Source organism: Furipterus horrens, unplaced genomic scaffold, assembly GCF_987537825.1.
Source record: "Furipterus horrens unplaced genomic scaffold, mFurHor1.1.pri manual_scaffold_7, whole genome shotgun sequence".
NCBI lineage: Eukaryota > Metazoa > Chordata > Mammalia > Chiroptera > Furipteridae > Furipterus > Furipterus horrens.
The window spans coordinates 37,483,633-37,507,374 of NW_028327177.1; the positions used below are offsets into that span (position 1 = coordinate 37,483,633).

The window sequence follows — 23,742 nt, forward strand, 5'->3', positions numbered from 1 at the left end:
TATATTTTTAATATTTATAGGAACTCAGGAACAGTGGCAAACACAAAATATGCAATGTAATGAGTGGGTTGCTACAATACGCTGTAAGGGAGAAAAGCCCAGGATTTGACTGTGGGACTCTTGATGCTAGAACACATGATCTTCCTAAACACTGAACTGAGACCTTAAAGAAATTTTTATCCTGCCAGAGTACTCAAAGAGGCTACAATCCCTGCAGCATAAATGTCCCTGCCTCTACCCTCTGCTACCAAGACCTCCATCTCATTGCCTTTGTTACCAGCTTCATCCTTTATGCACCAACAATAAGAAACTTTCTTTTCTTTGAAATATCTTCTACACACATGCTTCTCTCTCTGCCCGCAACATCCCTCCCCATGACACATCTCTCTCTCCTTTTACCCCAGCTTTACCTTTTTATCCTTCTATACTCTGTTCAGGTATATCATCCATCAGGGTGGCCCTAAGCCCCCCATGGGGGCTCCTCTATGCCCCCTTAGCTTTCCTGAAGCACTCTTCACAAGTCTCTACATTCTGCTTTTCACAAATACCTCCCCTACAAAAGGTAAACCTGAGGTCTGGGTGCATACATTATCCATCTTTGTACACGCACATAAATGTCTGGAGACGAGATAAATGAATGTGGAGATTCTTGAACAAATAATTGCTACAATCTCAGCTTCAATTTTCACTCATAGGCTGTTATTCTCTAAGTCGGCGATTTTCAACTGGTATGCCACAAGAATTTTTAAAACATGCAAAACCTGACAGTAACCTCTTTCCTCTTAGAGTCTTATATTTTTTTTAAATGACAACAGCCAACACAACAATAACCATCCGGTGTGAATGAATCAAAATTATACCTATTTTTTGTCAAACTGGCAAAATAATATATTTTTTGCTGTGCCACAGAATTTTAGTAATTAGTTTATGCGTTGGCATGAGGTGAAAAAGCTTGAAAATCGCTGTTCTAACTTCTCAGGCTGCTTGTCAGACAAGACTTTTCGGGTACGGTTTTGACCGATAAACTCAAAAAGTCATTTTTTTTTTCTTGGCTGAGTCCAAATTGCTATTATCAGTCATGGAACACAAATATCTGTCCACTATTCCCCTCACAGCTGGGTGCACGGAAGATTCTCGTCCTATCATTGCCTCATTTTAGAGAAATCTGCCGAAAGTAGCAGAAGCATTAGGCTCAGAAAGCACCGGAAGTCCTTCTCCCGTGGGAGCGCATCTCATCGAGCAAAGGGTTGCATCGAGCAACGTCACATAATAGGGAACTGCTGCTCTTTAGCTTTTAGTTTATTTATTAATTTACCTTCTTACTCACCTATCTACTTATTTTTAAGCATGATTTCTCAATAGATAAGCCACCATAAAAGCCAAAGATATCATATCTATAAACACAACACATGTATCTCACATCAGAGGCTCACACTTAGAGAAGCAGAACACTTAGATCTGCAGGAAGGGCGGGGTCTCAGAAAAGAGGGCTCAGAAGAATTGAAACCAGAGTTCACACTCACCCCCCAAGTCCAGACTGAGTTACACACTAATCACTGTGCTTTATGCTGGGGTGTCCAGAGTCAGAGAAGCTCAAAGTCCAGAGATTGGATAAGTGAAATTTTAATAATAGCAGAGAAGTATGTTCAGAGAGAAATATAGAGACACAAAAACACAGGCACCAAATTCAGGCCAGAGAAGGACAGCAACAGAGAAATCAGCTTGGAGGAAGTAGTTTTTGAGCTGAGGCTAAAGAGGGCAGTAGGATTCCGCTTGGGAAAAAATGGAAGCAGTGAAGGGAAGTGGGGTGAGATTTCAGGGTACAAGGAACAGCATAAGCAAGCGCATGAAATGAAGAACATCAACGGGGCTGAAAAAATCTTGTGTTGCTGGTGCATAAGTAGCCTGATAAGCATGGGAGGTAATACCAGAGACGTGACTAAGGCCCAGGTTGTGAAGCATCCCCTACGATATTTTAGGAAGCTATCAAATAGCTGTAACAAGCGAGTGTCAGGTCTTCACTGCAGATCCATCACACTGACCGCAGTGAGGGCAGTGAGTTAGGAGTGCAAGCAAGGCAGTTACTTGCTGCTCAAACCATGTCAATAGTCCTCCTGGGCATGCAAGCTAGACTGCATTTCCCAGCCTCCTTTCTTTTGGCTGTGGAAGGTGGGCAGATGTAAGGCTCTGTGTTTCCAACTCCAGGTATTCGAAGCCTCCCCCATGATCCTCTGCTCTCTCCTTCTGCTTAGGTAGGACCACTACAAGTCTCATGCTGAAGATGGCAGAGGAGCAGATGGAAGAAATCTGCACCACTGGCTCACTCCACAAGCTAATTCCTGAATGAGAAAGTACTTATATTGTGTGAAGCCATGGGATTTTGGCCATGAGACTCCCCTAACATAAGGTTATGGCCATCTAGCCAGAAACAAGCTCAATAAAGACAGGAACTGAACTTGTTTTCCCTAACGTGGGTGAGGAATGAAATGGAACACATTAAGTGGATAAGCCAGTGATCTGGTCAGTGTCATTGCCAGTGTGAACTAGGCAATATTAATAGGGCTGGAGAAGAGAATCAGACCCAAGACATATTTTAGGGGGAAGATAAGCAAGATTTGGTAAGAATTAATTTTGAACAGTTAAGGAGGAGAGAGAAGAGTTCAGAAGGGCTCCAGTTTGGGTAAGTTGGTAAGCAATGATACCACTGTCTGAAACAGAGCATGCAGAAGAAGGGTTACATTTGAAAATGGAGGTAGGATCTACGCTGATATATTGAAATTTAGCATGGCATTGAGATATCCAAATTGATGTATGTTTTAGGCATTCACTTCAAATGCAGTCTAAATGTGAAATACAGTTAGTCTTCTTCTAACGGCACTGATAAATTCTGCAACTTTAAGCAAACTGGTATATAATGAAACTAATTTTACCATAAGCTAATTGATATAAACAAATGTTTCTATGGCATCTCATCAAGATTTATACATATTAATATAAGCCTCTGACACATTAATAGGATAAAATTCTTTTCATGAACATAACATAGTAATAAACTGAAAACTTACTTATCATTGTTTGCTCCAAGAGTAAATCATAGGTGGCAGAGCAAAACCTCTACCCAAGGCCCTTGAATTACAGAATCATTGCTTTTACAAAAAGTATGCTACAAGGTACTATGTCAGTCTCTGAAAGGACTCTGAGAAGAATCTGTCCCAGTTACTATCCTTAAGAAATGTAGGGACATTAAAAACTCATGGAAGCAATAGGTATGTTTGATAATTAAAATCACACAAAACAAAGGGATTCAAAAGAAAAGAATGAATAGATATCATTAGGTGTACACTTGACCTTGGCAGCAGAGACATTGTAGAAAGAGAAAATCAAATAACCATGGAGGGTGGGGGAGTCTATAGCTCCTCCTATTCTGTATAACCAGTCTTCCCATGATTCTGTGTAATGTGCAAGATCAATCTTAGTTTCAATGTCATGCCCTTAGAACTCCTCAACCTCTCACAAAATTTTAATGAGGATGTTAAAAATGGGTTACCGGAAATATTAATGAATGTTTCCACTTTAATATTGGTTAGGAATTTGAATGATGATTAAGTAACTGAACTTACTTCGAGAGAGCTTCTCAAGGGCTTTTCCCAGCTTCTTGCTCTCTTGAAGGATGTGGTTCAATTCATCAAAATCACGGCTTTCTGGTTTAGTTCGCCAGTTCCACTTAGGATGATTTACTGACCTTGGCACTACATTTAAAAAAAATGATTACTTCAGAAGCATGCTACATAGTGATAAAAAAAAACCTTGCTATTCATAATTATGTGAAAGACTGTATTAAGATTAATATACAGAATAAAATTGTTTGTCTTGGAAATGGTTTTCTTGTGAGCAAACAGTGGGGAAGTTATAAAGCTGAGTTTTAAGAAATGTTTTAAGTGAACAAGTAAAGGGAACTGAGATGATGTTTATAGGAAAAAGAAAATTGAGGTACTGATTTAAAACTAATAATTTTTATAATTTAAGGGAAACATACAAGTATAAATTTTGTTTGTTTTAGCAGCTTAATGATAATCACTAACTTCATCAGCAATTAGTAAATATTTCTAAGACATTCATGCTGTCTTTTAATATAACTGTATTTACCTTCATTTCCCTCCAAACTCCAAATTCCTACTAAAATTATGTTATGGTGAAGGAATTTTTATTTATTTCTTTGGTCAAAGATTAATTAAACAAGAAGAGAAGACACTGTTAAGCAAGAAATAGCATCATAGTTTATTGGAAGATGCAAAATGGATTGATGAGTGGTAAACAAATTTAGCAAGCTAGAGAATACTGAAACCTGTCCCTGAAGAGAGAGGTACCTCCCAAAAGGGACATTTCAGACCATGTAAGTATTACAGCATCGATCAAGGAGGATTAATGACAAAGTAATAAGAATATAAAAAGATATTCTTTTTTATATGGGAAGATTTCATTGAATGTTAATTAGAGGTATATTATTACTAAATTTTACAACAGTGACAATAAAGATCTTAAAAGCTTTTGGAGACTAAACTAGCAAATCAAATTGCCATCAGACTTCTCAATAACAAGTTTCTCCACAGAAGACATAGGAGAAATTCTTTCAAAATTTCAATTGAAGATTACTTCCAACTTAGAATTTTATACCCACCTACAGGCCCAATCAAGATACTTATAAAGACTCAAAGTTTATCTTGCAAGCACTTTGTTTTTCACCAGAAAGCTCCTAGTGGAAGTGTTCCACCAAAATGTTAAGTGGCAAGACTTGGGATTGTGGGAATACGTAATCCTCCATAACGAAAAGGAAAAGAGATCCCCAGGATGACAGTGAAGAACAGTCTTGGGAGACAGCTGAGAAAGCAGCTACAAATCAAGGAGCCAAGACCAGAGCAAGAGGACAGAGGACAATGAGAGAGAGGGATCTAACATTTTCCAAATGAAATGAAGTATAAAATATAAAATAAGAGAGAAGTTGGGATTACTTGATGTGTTTGACCATATTGAGAGTGTTGAATACTTTAAGAATTAGTGATAGATATTTATACGTAGAAAACAAACAAAAACAAGTCAATTATTAATTCTAATTAATAGTCAACTAATAACATATTAATAGTTGGGCATATTATGACTGTACTGTGATAAAAGGCTACTTGATATAGTTTTACTTATATCAAAGCAGAATATTTATTCAACCAACACTTGAAATATCTGCATGGCTGTATTAGGATGCTGAGATGTGGTCTGGATATGAAGCACAGCGTCTTAGGAGGTCAAGAGATGATGCCTCAAATTTAAAAAGTAAAGGGGAACCATGTTAAGTAGTGTGTATGTTTAGATATCTAGACTTGTGTACCAAAAGGAACTTCTAAAAGAGTTCAAAGTGGTTCCACATTAGAAGCAGAACAGAGGAGAAAGAACACTGTTGTCTTATAGTACTTAACTACTTTACTTTTAAGCCATGCATATTTTCGTTTTGATAAAAATAAGTAAAATAAAATTTAAAATATTTATATGGCAAGACTATAGGAAAGATAGACTGTTGAAATATCTTTTCTGTCACCTATTTAAAAAGTAATGTGGCAATATCTATTATAATAAAAAATACACTGGCCCTGTGATCCAGCAATCTTATGTCTGGTAAATTATAATAAAGCAATAAAAACACCCACACTTATGTATTAATTACAAGATTGTTTATCTTATCAGGAAGTGCAAGATATTGATTTGTTTACTTTAGCAGGTTGTGGTGGCAAAAGCCTGAAAATAATTTAATGTCTTTCAACAGGAGAATAAATAAATTAAGGCATATTCACACTATGATACAGTGTGCACTTATTAAAAAGTGTAACTTAGATCTAAGCTTGTTAGCATGGAGATATGTCCACAATGCATTTCAAAATGCTAAAATAATATTACTATGTTTATGGTTTAAAGCCAGTTTTTTGAAGCAAGTCAACTCATATATTTTATGTTAGTTTATACAAAGAAAAAGATGTAAAAATTGCAACCTATTTCAGAGGATGTGAAAAGAAACTACTTCTTAGGGAGTAGAATTTGATTGGACTAAAGGAAAAAAGACTATTAATATATGTCTGTATTTTTAATTGTAAAAATAAGCAAATATTACTTCTGTAATTTAAATAAATATAAAATTTAAAAATAGAGTGCAGCTGCTTCCTCTATGTTTTTTTGTTTAAGTGACTCTGTGGCGATGTCAGCTAACATCAACACACTGGTGCTGAAGTTGTGGAGAGTGGACAGAGTGACCGTGATAAATGGCTCTAGGAAAGACTTCCAGGCATACTGCTGTCACCCACAGGTCATTCCCCAGGGGGCCTCTGGGAATAAGCCCAGGCATAGGGAAGGGAAACTCAGAAAAGGAAGCAGATAAAACTATATTTGTACCACATCCTTCACAGAAATGTTTGGCACTATTGTTAACCTTCATTGGACAATTTCTCTAATCTGCATCACTGTATTATCTAATTTTCCTGGAAATTACCATATGCTATCAAGAGTTCTCTCCTTTTAAATTCACAAAATAAGAGCATAAATTTTAGAAAATAAGTCCCAATTAACACTCCCAAATAATCGCCAGACATGATCAGCTGCCAAATCATAGCAGCCCTTGCAGACCTAGCAACTGAATGTGCCAGCATGGCAAGCCCAGTGAGACCAGCAGAAGAACAAAGCAGTCAATCCACTGATTCATGAGAAATTGTAAATTGGTGTTTTTTTTTAGGCCATTGAGTTTTAAGGAGGATATATAAAGCAACAGAGAACTGATACAGCATTCAAGGACTTTCCTCAGCAACTTTCAAGAGGAACAGAGAAAAAATTTATTTTAGTATTTTGTAATGTGTGATTATTTCACACACACACACACACACACACACACACACACACACACACACACACACATGTAACACCCGATTTATCAAGGAAACCAAATCTTGGACAACCAAGGCTACAGTATGATCATGGTTTAATCAACTATGGATTGGGTGCTTTCCAAAGATGTTTTGGTAAATAATGGAAGGACACAGTAGATGGATGACATCCTTCCTTGGTCCATAGGAGCTTGCTACTTCACACACCAGCCTACAGTACATTGAGCAGGGTGAATTTTGAACAATTCTTTATTATATTAATCAAATTCTGACTCACTGTGACCTCCACCAAAAGTTTCTATCTAAGGGTTAAAAATAAATGTACTGTTTCTCCCAAATGATTTTACCAATAAAAGAGCTAATATTTGGTAATACTTTATGTCTGATGATGAGGGATATTAGCCTCTCATTTTCTTTTCTTGTAATGTCCTTTAAACTAGTTCTAATAGAAGGACTATGGAGGCCTCATAAAATGAGTTGGAACATTTGCTCTTCTCCTGGTATTATGTCCTCTTCAAATGTTTGAATTTCCCTGTGAAGCCATCTTGGCATGGAGTTTGCTTTGTGGAAAACTGTTTAATCATAAATTCAAAAAATTTCAAATTGATGTAGGACATTTAAATATTTCTAGTTCTTCTTGAATCAGTTTTGGTAACTTCTATCTGTCAAGGAATTCATACTTTTAATATAAGTTGTAAATTTTATTGGCAAAGTGTTATTCAAAGTATCCTCCCCTCATTATCTTTTAATGGCTTCAGAATCTGTAGTCTTCTTCCCTCTTTCATTCCTGATATTTGTAGCTGGGTTTTCTCTCTTTTTAAAATCAATCTTGCTAGATTTTTATCTATTTTATTAATCTTTTCAAATAACCAACTGCTGGATATATTGATTTTTCTATATTGTTATCTATCTCAATTTTATTTTTATTTCTTTTTCTCAACATAGGCTTTTTAAAAAATTATTTATTTATTTATTTTATTTTATTTTTAGAGAGAGGGGAAAGGAGAAAGAGAGGGAGAGAAACACCACTGTGTGGTTGCCTCTCACTCACGCCCCCAACTGGGGACCTGACATGCAACCTAGTAATGTGCCCTGACTGGGAATCGAACCAGCGACACTTGGCTCGCAGGCTGACACTCAATCCACTGAGCCACAGCAGCCAGGGCCTCAACGTAGGCTTTCTAAAAGTCATTATTTTCTATATTCTTAAAGTGAAAGTTGGTATCATCAATTTTATACTATTTTTTCTAATACAGAATATTAAAATTATAAATTTCCTACTAAGCATTACTTTAGCCTCATTCTGAAAATTTTAATATTTTGTTTCTCACAATGTTGTCTAATTTCCTTTGTGATTTTGTTCTTGACTCATGGATTATCAAAAATATGTTAATTCTGAAATATTTGCAGGGAAGTTTCTAGGCTTAATTTGACTTTAGTACAATTTTGGAAGCAAACATACTCCATATAACTTTAATCATTTTTTATTGTACAGCATTTGGTCTTCTTGACAAATATTCCATGTGTCATTGAGAATTACATATATTCTAACTTCATTGAGTAGAGTGACTTAAAAGTGTCAAAGCTGTTAATAGTGTTCAAAACGTTCATATACTTACTCATTTTTTTTTCATTCCATTTACTGTATCTGTCTATATCTTACTCTAGTTCTTTAAACGTATGCCTCCATGTCATTGGGAACTTTGTCATTGGGTCCTCTTGATCTCTAGTAATATTCTTCATCTTGAATTCTAGTCGGTCTGGTATTACCATAGCCATTAAGGTTTCTTTATGTTTAGTATTTAAACTATTTGTATCTTTATGTTTAAAATGTGTCTTATAAACAATATATATATATTTAAATCTAGCCTGTAAATTCTTGCTTTTTAATTGAGATGTTTGGTACATTTACATTTACTATAATTATTGACATGTTTGCAATTAAGCCTACCATTTTGGTATTTGTTTCTATTTTTCCAATCTGTTCTTTATTTCTCTGTCCATCTTTCCCTGCCTTTGTTTTGGAAGGATAAATCATATATATATTTTTTGATATCCCATTTTAACTCATCTACTGACTTTTTATTTATGTCACTTGTGCTTTGTAGTGTTGTTTTACATATCATAATACTCATCTTTAACCTATCACTGTAAAAGTTCAAAAGATATTCTATTATTTGAGGAACAATTTAATATATTTTAACAACATATTTCCAATTAATAATTCTGAATCCTCTATTCTTATTGTCACATGTATAATCTCTATGTATACTATAAAAACTCACTTGTTATTAATTTTGCTTTAAAATTAATAAGGCAGGTGGAACCAGAGCTTGGCAGTAGGTCACCTGAACAGAAAGAGATATCATCAGATGCCAGATCATCAGCAACATTCCATGACCTGCAGCATCCTTTAAGAAGCACAGGCTCTGCAGGATGAACAGCCTTTTAGCATTCTTCCCTCAAGTTGATATGATCCAGTACTGACCTCTTTAAAATTAGTAAGCCTCTAGCTTTGGTCAGTGTGGTGTGTCGTTCTATAAACTGTCAGGTCATGGATTCAACTCCCAGTCAGGGCACATGCCTTGGTTGCAGGTTCAGTCCCCAGTTGGGGCATGTATGGGAGGCAACTAATCAATGTCTCTCTCTCTCTCTCTCTCTCTCTCTCTCTCTCTCTCTCTCTCTCTCTCTCTCTCTCTCTTCTCTCTCTCCCCCCCCTCTTTCCCTTCCTTACCCTCTCTCTAAATCAATGAACATGTCCTTGGGTGAAGATAAGAAACAAATTTTTAAGAATAAAATAAAATTAGCAAGCCTCTAGGGTTATGAATTTATTATGGGAGTGCAGTAAGAAGGAAGGGAGGGAGGGAAATAGAGAGAGAATGTAAAAATAGAAATAAATATAGAGCCTTCAGTAATAAATAGTAAGTAGGACTACGGGGAAATAATGGGTGAAGGATTTTATAAAATTTTGTTACATGTTTTGAATACAAATTTCCCTCGTTCCTGCTCTAAAAGACTTAATTTGCCTTTATGTATTTTATTAAATGTAGGGTGGGTGTTGCTTTGAATATGAAACAATGCTGCAACTGGACATGAGAGGCAAGGGACCCATTCCAAGCAATATACATTCTTAAAAGAGTATATTCAAAATGGCCTAAATCAATTACACATGATTAAGAATATAACTGAGTAGATATAAATAAAGTTCAATGTTAATGCTGAAATAAGTATGAAAGTCATTAGGATTAACAGCCAGAAATATCAGATAAAACATTTTGCTTCGATTCTTACCTTTTCTTCATTAATAAACAGACCTGCATATACTAAGTAATTTTTGAACAATAAACTTCCTTACATGATTTGGATTCTGCTGATGGTGGAGAAATATTAGACACAGCAAGGTCACTTTTTGACTTTTTCGGCTTCTTTGCATTTAATTGCCAAGGCTTATCATAGCTTCTGAAATCCCTTCTTGTTCCTTTGTGTTCTGTTAACGACAACAACAACAACAACAACAATATATATATATATATATATATATATATATAATATATGTACATATGCATGCTCAATAATAAAGATTTCAAGAATCATAAAAAACTAAATTCATGAAGTCATTAGGCATATTCAGCAAAACCTATAGGTCACCTTATATCAAAAATAGTGCAAATATCCAAAAGTATTTCTTGCTTAATTTCCCCTATAAATTTTACTTATCAATTTGATATGAATCATTTGTACATTAATATGATTAAGATAATTTTAAACTGTGAAATTATTTTAAAGGTTTTTAAGGCATGAATTACCATTATTTAAAATAACATTCTTTAAATGTTGGCATGGAAGAAAGCATTATATTCTGTTGTAAATAAGAACAGTTAATATTTAAGTAAATTGTACTCACTGATGTTAGCTTATCCATTATTCACTGTGACATGTGTAAAACTGAAATTCACCTAAATTTCTTCCAGAGCGTCACTAATTTTTTCCACTTATCTCTTCAAGAAAGATTAATTTAACCAACTTTATTGAAAGTTACAGTTCCTCTTCAAAGATGATCAATGTCATACCAGTGCCCAAATTAAATGATCTTTTCAAGAGTTCATCCCTCTTGACTTCTTTACCAAGCATTTCATCTTTTTAGACAGAGGTAACTTTGCAGAATTTTTTTCTACTATTCTTGGAGCATTACTTTCTTCTCATTCCATTAACCTGACTACTCCTCCGTCTCATTCATTGCTTCCTCAATTTTCTCTTTTATTTAGGTGGCGTTCTTTACAGTTTCCTCTGTCTTCTTGTTTAAATTTATAAGTTTTCAAATCCCCCTACCTTTACGAATGACTTATACATCTTTCTCTGACCACTCACTTATAAATTATATCAAGTAGACCTCCTGATACATTGTATAGATTCCTCAAATGTTCATGTTAAGGTCGTACTTAACTAGGTGCTATCCAATTTTTCCATCTCCAACATCTCATTAAATACCAAAAGAGGCATAAATGTTCTAAAACACTAGAAACAGAAATTTTGGTCTGTTGCCTGCCAGAACTCAGGAGATATTTCTATAGACAGGAGTAAGACAAAAGATAGGCATATCAGAAAGATATTGGAGGATTTCATGACATCCATAATGCTTGCCCCTGTCTCAGAGTTATCTCCTTATATTGTTTCATAATCTGCCAGAACTTTTCTTTCTACATCCATCCTAGCCCTATAATTCTTCTAAGGCAATATGGGTAAAGGAATAAAGAATCCTGTTTATAAAACATAGCATCTCATGATACAAAGAAAAGCTAAGAGGGACCAGAGGGAAAAGATATATTGGATTTTGTGGCTTTTTAAATTCTCCACTACTGGCAAGGAAAAATAATTCACATTAATTTAAATAATCTAGTAATAATGTTGTTATTAGTTGTTTGAAAAGAGATAAGAGACAGAAAGTCACTCATCAGTTTAGCACAGACCCACAAAATTCAACTGTGAGTAGAAAACTTAGTAGTGGCTATACTTTGACCTGTTTCTTTAAGATTTTTAAAAGAATGTAAAAAGTTACAAGATATATGGTGAGAAGACAAATAAGAGTCCACCTATACATGTATTGACAAACCAAAACCTAAATAGAACAGTGCTCATTTAAGTCTGAATAAACAAAAATATGATTTTAAGGAAAAGTCAATATATGAAACAAAAACACAACATTGAAGATACAGAGAAAATTGACAGCATTACAGAAGACTTGTTATTGAAACATTCAAATTCTAGAATGTGGCTAATTTCTCAATAACAATAAAAGCAAATGGATTCTATGAAACAAAAAGAAATGAGGGAGGACATAGGCTAACCAACCTATGGTAAAAATGTCACTGTAGACAGAAATAAAAAAAGATGAGATAAGAAAACACTAATAGGAAGCTAAAATGCAATACCAACATTTAAATTTGTGTTCAAAGCCAGGAAGAAAGAACTGATAGGGCAGAAAACTGAATCAGGGACACAGAGAACACACTCGACAAATATATCTCCCTAGAAGTTAGTCTATAAAGAAAGGCAAACACCATATGAAATGAAACGGAAGGATAGAGAACAGTAAAGGAAACTCAACTTACACATACTTGATTTTACTTAGAAGAAATCAAAACAAATATAATAGAAGCAACGACTAAGTACACAAAAGCAACAATGTTCTAGAGTTAAGACCTGGATTTTCTCACTGAAAGAATTCACTAAATATAAGGGAAAGTTAAAGAAAAGAGGAATACATTTAGATGCATTCTCATTAAACTTTTGAGTATGAGAGATAAAGCAAATCTCATAAGTATTTTCAAATAATAATTGGAATATCTTAAAAGAAACAAAAATAAGGTTGCTTTCAGGTTTGTCCTTGACAATATGTAGTGACAAACTTTGAAAAGATGTGTCCCAAGTTTCCTAATACATTTAAAGGCAATAAGAGGACATCTTAAGATGTTTTCAATAAGTATTTGAATATTGAGACATTGTCTAGCTAATTAGAAAATACACTAAAAGAAACTGCTCAAAATTTCAGTCAAGATTTAACCTGGCATTATTTATTAACACCTGAATTAACATTTCTTCAGTTATATTCATATCCAAAAATTATTTTATGCTTTCCTTCTCCCTTTTGTCCTCTTTCCTCCAAAATTTTTCTTCTTCACCTTCTGGAGCATACATTTCACAGTAAACAAACCTCTAATCTCAAGCTCCCCTCTGTCCCCCCATCACCACCTTTCATGTCTTAGGAGACACCTCATTCCTCCCACAAGAGCACTTGGTGCTTGGCAGCTTCTGGGGAGTGTTCATTCCTTCCTTCCTGTGCTACTCACCACAGGATGGGTCATTAAGTACTCATGCCAGTCAGAATTCTGAGATGATCCCCATATCATTATCTCCTGATGTTACACCTTCCATAATTCCTTCCCATTGAGAGTAAACACGATCTTTGACTTACTTCAAACCAATAGAATTTGACAAAGATAATGCTTCATTTGCTAATCATAATGCTATAATTATGTTTTGTTATAAAAGACTCCATCTTACTAAACTTGAGTGAGAGAAATTCCCATGCTGGTTTTACAGAAATGAGCTGCCATAATGGGAGACAGGCATGTGGCAAAGAACTGCAGGTTGCATCTAGGAGTTGAGAGTAACCCTAGGCTGAAGTATAGCAAGGAAGCAGTAACCGCAGTCATATAGCTACAAGGAAATTAATTCTGCCAATAGCATGAATGAGTTTGGAAGCAGGTTTTTTGTTATTCCAGACTCCAGATGAGAATGCCACTTAGCAATATCTTGATTTCTAGACTTCTAAGGATAAACAATTTATCTAGTTAAACCGGGAAAATGAGGCTATTGCCTAATGGTGAAGCTGGTTCTTCTGTGTCCAGAGTAAATGAATCTTTCTAAGATCGAAATTACTACATAGACAAAATTGGGGCTGGGGGAAATAGAGAATAATCATTAGTTTGGACAGTTAGAAAGGTAACTTTGTAGAAATCTACTGTTTACATTTCTACAGATGAGCTAAAGCATTTAATTCAGATTCTTCATCAAAAGAAAAAAATTCAAGCTTAGAATAATGAGCTTTCTGAATTCATACAGAATGAAATCTTTTTGTGAAAATCTGAACCTTATTTCTATAATATCTGATGGACAAATTTTCATATTTTGAAGCATAATACATAAAATATATTAAAATTCAAGAATATTTTATGAAAAATTTAGCATATGTGTGAAGTCACAGATCAATACATGAAATCCTAGGTAACCATGTAGATTTATCTTATTATAATCAGGAAGACTTCTGTAGATTTTTACATTAAATGTATCAAAATTAACTATAATTTGTATTTTTTTTCATTCACCTGATGTTTCACTTTCTGCCCAGAGAGCTGCAGATCCAGATAAAGTTCTCTGAAGTTGTCCATGGTTTCCTTGTTTAGACTGAAGATGGTCAATGAGAAAAGGGATTGGCTGGTCAGGTGTCTCAGTTATTAATTTGGTCATTAATTCCTGAAGGCAAAAAAGAAAGCACATTTACATCTAACAATAATAACAAACACTTAGCATTTAGTACTGCCAGGCACTTCTCCAACTGCTTGGTATACTGCAATTAATTTAATCCTAATGGCAACCTTTTCAGACAGGTGCAGGTTATTGTCCTCATTTTGAGGAAATTAAACTGCAAAAAAGTAAATGCCTATGTTACATAGCTAACACATGGCAAAGTCAAGGTATACTTATTTAATTTTATTTTTATTATCCTAATTGGCCAAAGAAATACTAGAAATTTAATCTAAATTACCTTTTTAAGTATAGTCTAAGAATTTTAAAATTCAGGTTACTATTTTGAGAGATGCAATTATAACCTCAACTTTTGATAAACTTCATCATATACATTATACTATACCAATTATATTTTTCTTCCTAACCATATATAAATATCCCCAAATGAAAAAATTTTTTATTGGAATGAAATAAACAAATAACAAGTCACAGAATCACAAAAATCAAGAAGTGTCTTAAATTGGCCTCCGAACAATACAGAATTCCATTTTTCCAAAAGCCCTCGTGGGTATTCATTCTTTCTTCATTTTTTAATGAGTTAAGCAATGGTCAAACAGGCCATTCCATTTGTGGGTAGCTCTAATTATGCCTTAAATTGGGCAGAAATCTGACTAAGGGTAATATCTACACATTGATTTTTCCTGTCAGGAACAGCAAAAAGTCAGCTCCAATGTGCAGTCAGTTGGAGTCCCCAGATTATTCTCATATGAACAGTTGCCAAACACATGGATGTCATGTTGTGCTGAGTAAGTGGGGTTTGTGAACTTGCATGCACCATTCCACATTCATATCAGTCACATTTCATCTTCTTAAGTTTGGCCCAGATTTCTAGTCTCTCAATTATCATTTTGAGTTCAGAATCTGTGAGAGGCAGCAGCTCTTGTGAGTAGACCAGACAATTAGATATCTGAGTGCTAACAGAAGGGATATTGGGAATTACCCGTCCCTTTGTCTTTTTTGTTGGTAGCCTATTTCCTCTGCCTTGAATGTTCGTCTCTCAGATGTTGACATGGCTGGCTTGCCATCATTCAACTCCAATGATATCTATTTAGATAATGATCTTCATAAAAGTTTTTCTCTCCATTATTTTATTTTCTTCATGTAATTCACCACTGTCCAGAATCACCTCATTTAATATTTACTCATTGGTTTGTGCCTGTCTCTGTTCCTCCTTACTAGTGCACTAAAGAGCAAGGATGGCCTGGTTTGATCTGTACTCTCTCCCTAGAACATGGAACTCTACCTAGCCCACAGGTGGTATTGAATGAATGAATGCATGCATGCTTAGTTTACTGACCATGGGTAAATATTAGTTATTAAAGTGGCTGAATGTCCTAATAAACAATATTTCAAAAAATATATTCTTCTGACCTCCTATACAAGAAACTGCTGCCATGATATTTCAGGGATATTAATTGACATTTATAACAGTTTAAGAACTCTCATGTGGGTGGAGGCTAAATGGATTGTGTAGATGACAAAATTCCAATGTGACCACAGAGACATGTATAAAACAATTCAAGGTATCTCAAAAATTTGCACATTGAACATAGAATTGGAAGGAGCAAAGGAATTCTACCATAAGTATCGTCGTCGTCGGCAGCCGTCCATCTCGAGAGACGATGGTGTAGCTTCTTAAGAGTCTATCTGCACCGCCGAGAATGGTTGTGCAGTCCGACTCGGGAGTGACACGGTATCTGTCTCCTCCCGTGTTGAATAGACATCTTGCGATGACGCTGGAGTGTCCTCTCCAGTGAAGCTGAAGCTACAGAGCCTGGGCAGGGTGATATGGAGGGTCTGCTGTTGCCCATGCAGCAGACCCCCCCTCTCTTAGCAGCTGAAGGATCCAAGGGAAAGACGGAGTCAATACAGCTTGGCTTCAGGTGCGCCGCAGGAGTTGCCGGTGTTGACTACAACGTCAAACCGCCTTAGGGACTCCGGCTCCAGATTTTCTGTCGGGGTTTACTCCCTTAGCCTTTCCCCTGAAGAGGTATGCCGCAAGGCAGCGGAGGTTTTTTGGAATCAGCGTTTTCCTTCTCTTCCATAAGTATACCATGAAGCAAAATATTTATCAGACAAATGTAATACTTCTTTATATTCTGAAAAACAACTAAGCAAACAACCAGTCGACACATGTCTTCTTTATTCCTTATCTAAAATATCAATTATTTTAGTTATAACTGAAGAGGTCATTCCTTTATTGTGGTTAAAGCAATGCAGGGTTCAATTAAACCCCAATTATAGATCAGTGGAATGCAATTTAAAACATTTTGGATCTTGCTTCTGTGGAAGAGATGTGTTATGTTTTATTTAAATTCACTGTACATTAAAAGATCTATGAAAAAAATTGAGAAAAACATAGAGGAACTGTCTAGATTGTACCTGTCACAGAAGGCCTGGGCTCTCAGATAAAGCAACATTAGATCAGATAACAGTTTTAAAGCCAGGGCAATTTCTATCCTGAAATTTCTGAAGATCTCATGCTAAGTTTTTTTGTTTATCTTTCAAATTAGATGAAAAGTTTCTGTGGGTATTTTTTCTTTTAAAAATAAACTGAAGCATTTCTATATTGTCTTTAGAAGATGAGTCATACAGTCATAATAAACCAAGTAATCACTGTTAATTTTTTAAATCATCAGTCTAGTACTTAATTCTGGATATCCTTATATTCCATTTTATGCAGGCGTGAAAGAGATAATTTGTATTTAGACAGGGTTATGGTTTAGCTAATTGAGTACAATGATCTGAGATAGGAGTGAGGCACTTGAAAGTACATGCAAAGGAGCAATTACAGTAACTGTCTACTGACCCCAGAATTTAAGATGAACAGGAAGCTGAGTGAGGACATCAAGGAGATAAGGGATCAGTGAATTGATGTGCAGGTAGAGTCAAAGAAACCAGAAGCAGTGAGTAGAAGAATAGGAAGGGATGGGCAGAGAAAGATGCTTGAAAGCGAGACTATGGAGAGTCTGCAGTTATTGGTAGGAGCAGTCAGAGTGGCTGAGGCAGGAAATCAGGTGAAAAATCATTGGACAAGAGGAGTTCAGTAAAGATTCCAGGATGATGAAAAGGCCATCTATGTGTACATGGAAATTGTCAAGAAGGAATACAGTTGTAGTGTTAGAGAGTGTGGCTATAATTAGTGGTTAAAACTATTAAGGAATTAGGTGAACCACCCAGGGATCTGTAGCCAAAAGTAACAATGAGGGGCAATGGGCAATATAATCTGAAGACACAGAGTTGAAAGATATTTTAAAAATAGCTCTTCAATCTAGCAAGTCTAAAATAAAGTACTAATCCTTCCTCTTTATTAGAAATATTTTCTCAACTAGAAAAACTATACTATTGCCATTAAATTAAAAATATAAACTATTACATGATCATTAAAATTTATATAGTCATTTTCAAAGAAAAGTACCTAATATGCACAACACCAAGTCAGTTTACAAAAAAGTTAACAAATAAGGCATTTAATACTAAATTTACATTAAACTAAAAGTCATGGCATGAGGCATAGACAGAAATTCTTATATAAATTAAATTTAGCAGCAAGCTGACATTGTATATTCCCTATGGTTTATGAAAAGTAAAAAAGCACATTGATGTCCTCAGTAATTACTGGAAATAATTTCTCTTTTAAAGACACCAAACACCCACATCCACAGAAGGTATGTGCTAAACTCTGTTTCTATATGATTTATATAAGGTTTTGTAAAGTTATATGTTTTGATGAAAACAGACATCATGTGCTTAAGACTAAAATTCCTTGATGAACAATAAACAGCAATCGGTTTCAACAAACCCTCCCTGAGCCTGATTGAGCTCAGTGCAGCTTGTAAACCACGAGGTGATTTGGAAAGATCCACAATCATTCAGTAAAATCCATTTTCTGCTGAAGTAATGAAAAATCTTGACAGCTGTTCTCAAGACTGTTTTACATATAAAATATGCTGTGTATGCTTATATATTTTTATTTAACCAAAAACATTTTAACACTAAATCCAGACCACATATACTATTTGGAAGAAATGTGGTTCTAGAGTGTTTGTGCAACAAATTAAATCCACGGTTGTTTCTGTATAATGTGGTAGAATGATCTAACACACCTACACACTGACTAGCCCCTCCTTGAGGCCCCAAAGTCCTATTAAAATTACAAAAAACATTATTTTCAGAATGAAAACATAATAGCAAGGGGTAACAAGAAAGGGTGCCATCACTTGACTAGAGATTTGAGAAACCCTGGAATCATGAAAAATGAAGCAGGTGGGCTAAGACTCTGGTTACATCAAAACATGGAAGACACTACAGCCCAGACAACAGAAGGAAGTTCTATTCGTTCCAAGAGAGCCAGAGAGGATACTCAAGCTAAAGCACAAAACCAGAGGCCAAGGGGACACCATCAGTGAACTCATTAGAGAACTGTAATCCTAGCAGCTGGGCTGGCTGAAATCCCATCTCCCTCTTCGAAGGGAGCTGTTGGCAGCTGGGGCTTTTCCTCACAGAAGTCAGAGAACTCCTGTCCCACGCCATCTGTCTGAGAAGGTCTCCAGGAACAGTGCTGGACTCCAAGAAGCAGCAGAACTGGTGGTAACAAGGGGCCCTGCATCTCATGGAAGGTGAGGACAGATGCCTGGGAGTGAACCCCAGAGCAAGGCCCTCCTCACTGAACACTTTGACTTCCATGGATGTGTTGTCAGGAAGCCTGATGGCTAACCTCTGTAGGCCAACACTCAGCCTTCCTTGCCAAAGAAGCGGTCAGATGGGGAATCTATTCCAACTGAACAGAGAAACAAGTATAAACTACCTATCATAATCAACCTTATCTTTCATTTATATATTTAAAACCACCACCAGAAACCACCAGAAATTTTAGGAAAAGATTGTACACATGTATAAACAAAGAAAGCAACTGAGCCCAGAAGAAATAGACCTTCTTCAGGAAACGACCGGAAAGAATGTTGCAGTTATAAAACAGAAACTTGCTGCCATGAAAAATGAGAAAAGTCTGAAGTAAATACAGAATTCATGAGGATTAAATTACTGATAAATCAAAATCTAAATGAAAGGACACAAAATCTGAGGCAATGTTAGTGACCTGAAATTAAAACTTAAATAAATCTAACGATAAAAGGAACAAAAATACAAAAGAAAGGGAAATATAAATTAAGAGGCATGAAAATGAGACATGGAAGGCGCAACATCCGTCTAAGAAGCATTTCAGAAGAATACAGTGAAAATCCAGAATAGAAAATAAAGAAAAATGTAATAAAAACTCCCTAGGCTGAAGAGATACCCAAAACATCAGACTGAAAGAGCTCAGAATTAATGAAAAGATCCATAATTATTATAAGAACACCCTGCTGAAATGTTTTGAGTTCACAGACACAAATAAAATAATAAAATATTTCAGAGGGGGAAAATGTTGCCTATAAAGAAACATTAAACTGACCGATATTAAACTTCTCATGAGTAAAATAATGCTTTTGTTAAAAAACAAAAGGGCAATGCCTTTAATATCCTCAACAGAGGTGAGTGGGGAAAATAACCTTTAAATTCTATTAATGTGTCAGGTTATAAGTCAAATGTTTGGGTAAAAAGTCAGGATATTTTCAGACATGAAATTCAGAGGATTTCTCTCACATTGTACATTAAAAAACCGTTTTAGGAGAGATAGTCTACAAAGAGAAAAAAAGGAATCTATAAATGTATTACTTGAATATAAAAATCAGAAGCAGCCAGGTGTAGAGAAATGTGAGAAATTCTAAAAAGAAAAAACAATTCAATATAGAATTAGACCTCTGGTAAGGTCTTCGGGTGACAATATTTTAATAAAAGGTGAATTGCTTTTCTGTTTTATGGGTCCATGACTCTACATGCCTTATGCCTCAGCCTCCGCAACACTACTCCTGGGGCAGCCCATGGCCTTCTGCCCCAGGGTGACCTTCGTCTCACTGAGCCACCCGCAGCACAACTGCACCAGACAGCAGATGCCCTCATAGCCCCTGCGCTCCAGTCCGCCCAAGGAAAGAAAGCAGTCTTCTGAGACACCATGACCACGGGACCTACTGGGAGAACAGTGTTACCCAGTAAGCTTCTGATCCAGGGCTGGCACGTGACCTTCCTTCACCCACAAAGTTCTCTGGAGGACCCACTGCACCTCACATCTCTCCCGACTGAGTCATCAACAGAAGCACAAGCCTCCCACTTCATCCCCCAGACTGTCATGCCTGTTTTGGGTATATTCACAAATCTAATCTATCTTCAACAACTCATCTTTATGATTCTAGACCCTTCCACTCTATTTTGTGGTAGTATAGAAGGAAGGAAGGAAGGAAGAAACCACTTTTAAATGTACTCAAACCAAAGCTGCCAGTGGCCCAGCAGATTTGAACATCCCTGCTAACTTTCCCGTGTGTTTCCTCTCTGTCGCCATGCAGACTTTTAGCCCCAGGGCTGGGTCCCCTCCTTTTTACTTTCCACCCTGCAAATTAAAATACTTTTCTGTAAATATTCTTTTGAGCCTCTTATTTGGCAACACGAGTTTTATGTTCCTCTACCTGTGATTCCTTCCTTTAATAGCAAACCTCTTTGTGCTCTTTTGGATATTTTTCATCGCCAAAGTTGTCAGGAAAATGCAGGAAATTTAGAAGTTGTGATCAACAATAAAAACTCTTAACAGTTTCTCTACAGCAGGAAAATAGGAGGGAGTTTATTTTATTTGCTTTGCTATTTTTTAAAGTTGATTTGCCGTTCCTTGACTGGTGTAGCTCAGTGGACTGAGCACTGGCCTGTGAACTGCAAGGTCACTGGTTTGATTCCTGGTCAGGGTACATGCCTGGGTTGCTGGCCAGGTCCTCAATTGGGGGCGTGCAAGAGGCAACCAATCTATGTTTCTCTCACACATTGATGTTTCTCTCTCTCTCTCTCTTTCTCCCTCCCTCCCCCCTCTCTCTAAAAAATAAAAAATAAAATCTTAAAGTTGATTTGCCTTAATTTTATTTCCTCATGGAATTATGAGAAGTGAGATTGGAAACAAAAAACAAATGTTTGTTTTCTCATGAGTTAGTTTTTAGTGTCTGACAGAGGTGGCTAGAGTTGGAATACTGTCCGAGGTAAAAGACACTCCCTGTGCAAAACCTTAGATGCCATATGAACTAGAACCTGTTACACCTGATCACATGCGTGTTCTCTGCCAGTGTACAAGTTCTCATGATGAGCCATGAGAACTATACTTACAACTCATATCTTTGAATTTATAAGATCTTAGGGAGATCAGGCTAAGTAACACAATTACAATATTTTATCTCAGTACGTTGGTGAGCCCTGTGATCCCGGAATAAATCAAATTCTTAGGTCTAAAATAGCCGCAAGCTCTAGGGATTCAAGTATCTTGAGAGACTCAGAATTGCTTTGCTCTCTGTGAAGGTCCAACATAGGATTGCCTGTGCCAAAGGAGATCAAATCTAAGCTAACACTGATGTCAGGCGCGAATTAACTGATGGTCATCACATCACCTTACGGATGAACAGAGTCGAAAGACAAACTGACTCACTCATGTGTAGTAACTGGGCCTTCCAGAAGGTGGGGGAATAAAGCACAGGTTAAGAGGAGAGCAACCAATGGGGAGAATGAGCAAGTCAACAGGGATGGACAGGAGCTGAGCTGAGGGCTGCTGAATCACTGCCTCCCCTGTCCTCCCCCGGAGCAGACTGGCCAGCACAGAAGAGGAAGCATGTCCACTACTGAAAAGATAACATCACAGAGCTCCTTGTTGATGTTTGTTACATGTCCAATCAATGTGTTCAAGAAGTAATTTGGCACTTGGAAGCATTGAACTGCATAGATTTGAAACTCCCGTAACCATTGGAAACCTCACTAAGGGATTTCTGATGCCTGACCCTGCTCAGTGACCGGGGAGGGGACAGAGGTTTGGGGCAATGGTGAAGATTTCATCTGAAGTCATCATTCATTGGCCATTAGTTTCAAATAACATAGGCTATATAGATTTAGTTCTAAAATATCCATTGTAATTAGGATTAATATTTACTCAAGAATACATTCTAATAAATACAATTTCATCCCGAATAATAAATTAAAGGTAGGACTGGCTGTATAATTTGTGGAATCCAGTACAAAATGAAAATGTGGGGTTCTTTGTTTAAAAATTATTAACAATTTCAAGACAGTGAGAGCAGAAAATTAAATGAAGTTATGGGGACCTCTGAGGCGGGGGCCTGTGTGAGGGCCCAGGTTAGCTGCCCTGGGAGCCAGCCCTGACTGGAGGAATGTGCGGATTGCTGAGTCAGATACTGCTGTGCTGCAAACTGCTTTTTCAGTAATTTTCCCCAATGCTAAAACTGCATATTTAGCAAAACAATTCAAATATAGCATGAATATCTCAAGAGTACTTGAAACTTTTTCAAAGTATTATAAAATCATTTCTTTGATAGGGATTATATAAGTGAATGCTTCTGTGCCAAAATAATAAACTCTATTTTGAGATAATACTACTGGATTTTCAAAGCATTATCCTAGTGTACTATATTTTGGTCCTGATAATTGTTTGATTACATATTCCTTTTAGGCTTATGCTAATCCACCTGTGAGTAATTTTTTTAATACAAATGGAATAATGTTCACAGATATTAATCACTGGCTTAACTGCAAATAATTCTAATTAGCTTTGTTGGAGCATACTTATTTTAAATTAATAAAGAGGCCCTAAAGATTTCTAAAAGGTAAAGTGGCTACAGAAAAATTATAGGCTATATTTTAGTATCTTTGTATTCCTATAATCTACATTTCAAGGTTGTAAATTGCTTTACTTGTGGTACGTATATTTTGCTTTTCTTTAGATATATGCTGTGAATAAAAGAAAAAAAGTAGGAAAGAAACCAGGAAACAGAAAGCCTTCAGTGACAGTTCACAGGACAAAAGGAAAGTTTCTTTACTAGTGCAGCACAATTTAGTAATGTATTTCAAAAGCAAAAACATGCATCCCAATCTAACAGTTTGAAAACGACAACTGTACAAGGATAATTATTGAGCACCATTTAAAATAAAGATGAGAGCTGGCCAGGTAGGTCAGGTGGTTAGAGCAATAAGCCAAGGTTGTGGGTTCCATCGCTGGTCAGGGCACATACAAGAAACAACCAATGAATGTGGAAATAAGTGGAACCACAAACCTCAGTCTCTCTCTCTCTCTCTCTCGAATTAATTTTAAAAATTAATTTAA

At 36.1% G+C, this 23,742-nt stretch overlaps 1 protein-coding gene across 1 annotated transcript in view; it reads right to left on the bottom strand.

Moving 5' to 3' along the window:
* The window catches only part of CUNH8orf34 (chromosome unknown C8orf34 homolog), a 326,713-nt gene that overhangs the window by 256,504 nt on the left and 46,467 nt on the right, over positions 1-23,742 (bottom strand). The window contains 3 exon segments of the mRNA XM_090284894.1: positions 3,621-3,749; positions 10,273-10,404; positions 14,303-14,450. Of these exon segments, the coding sequence (XP_090141020.1) occupies positions 3,621-3,749; positions 10,273-10,404; positions 14,303-14,450 (409 nt within the window).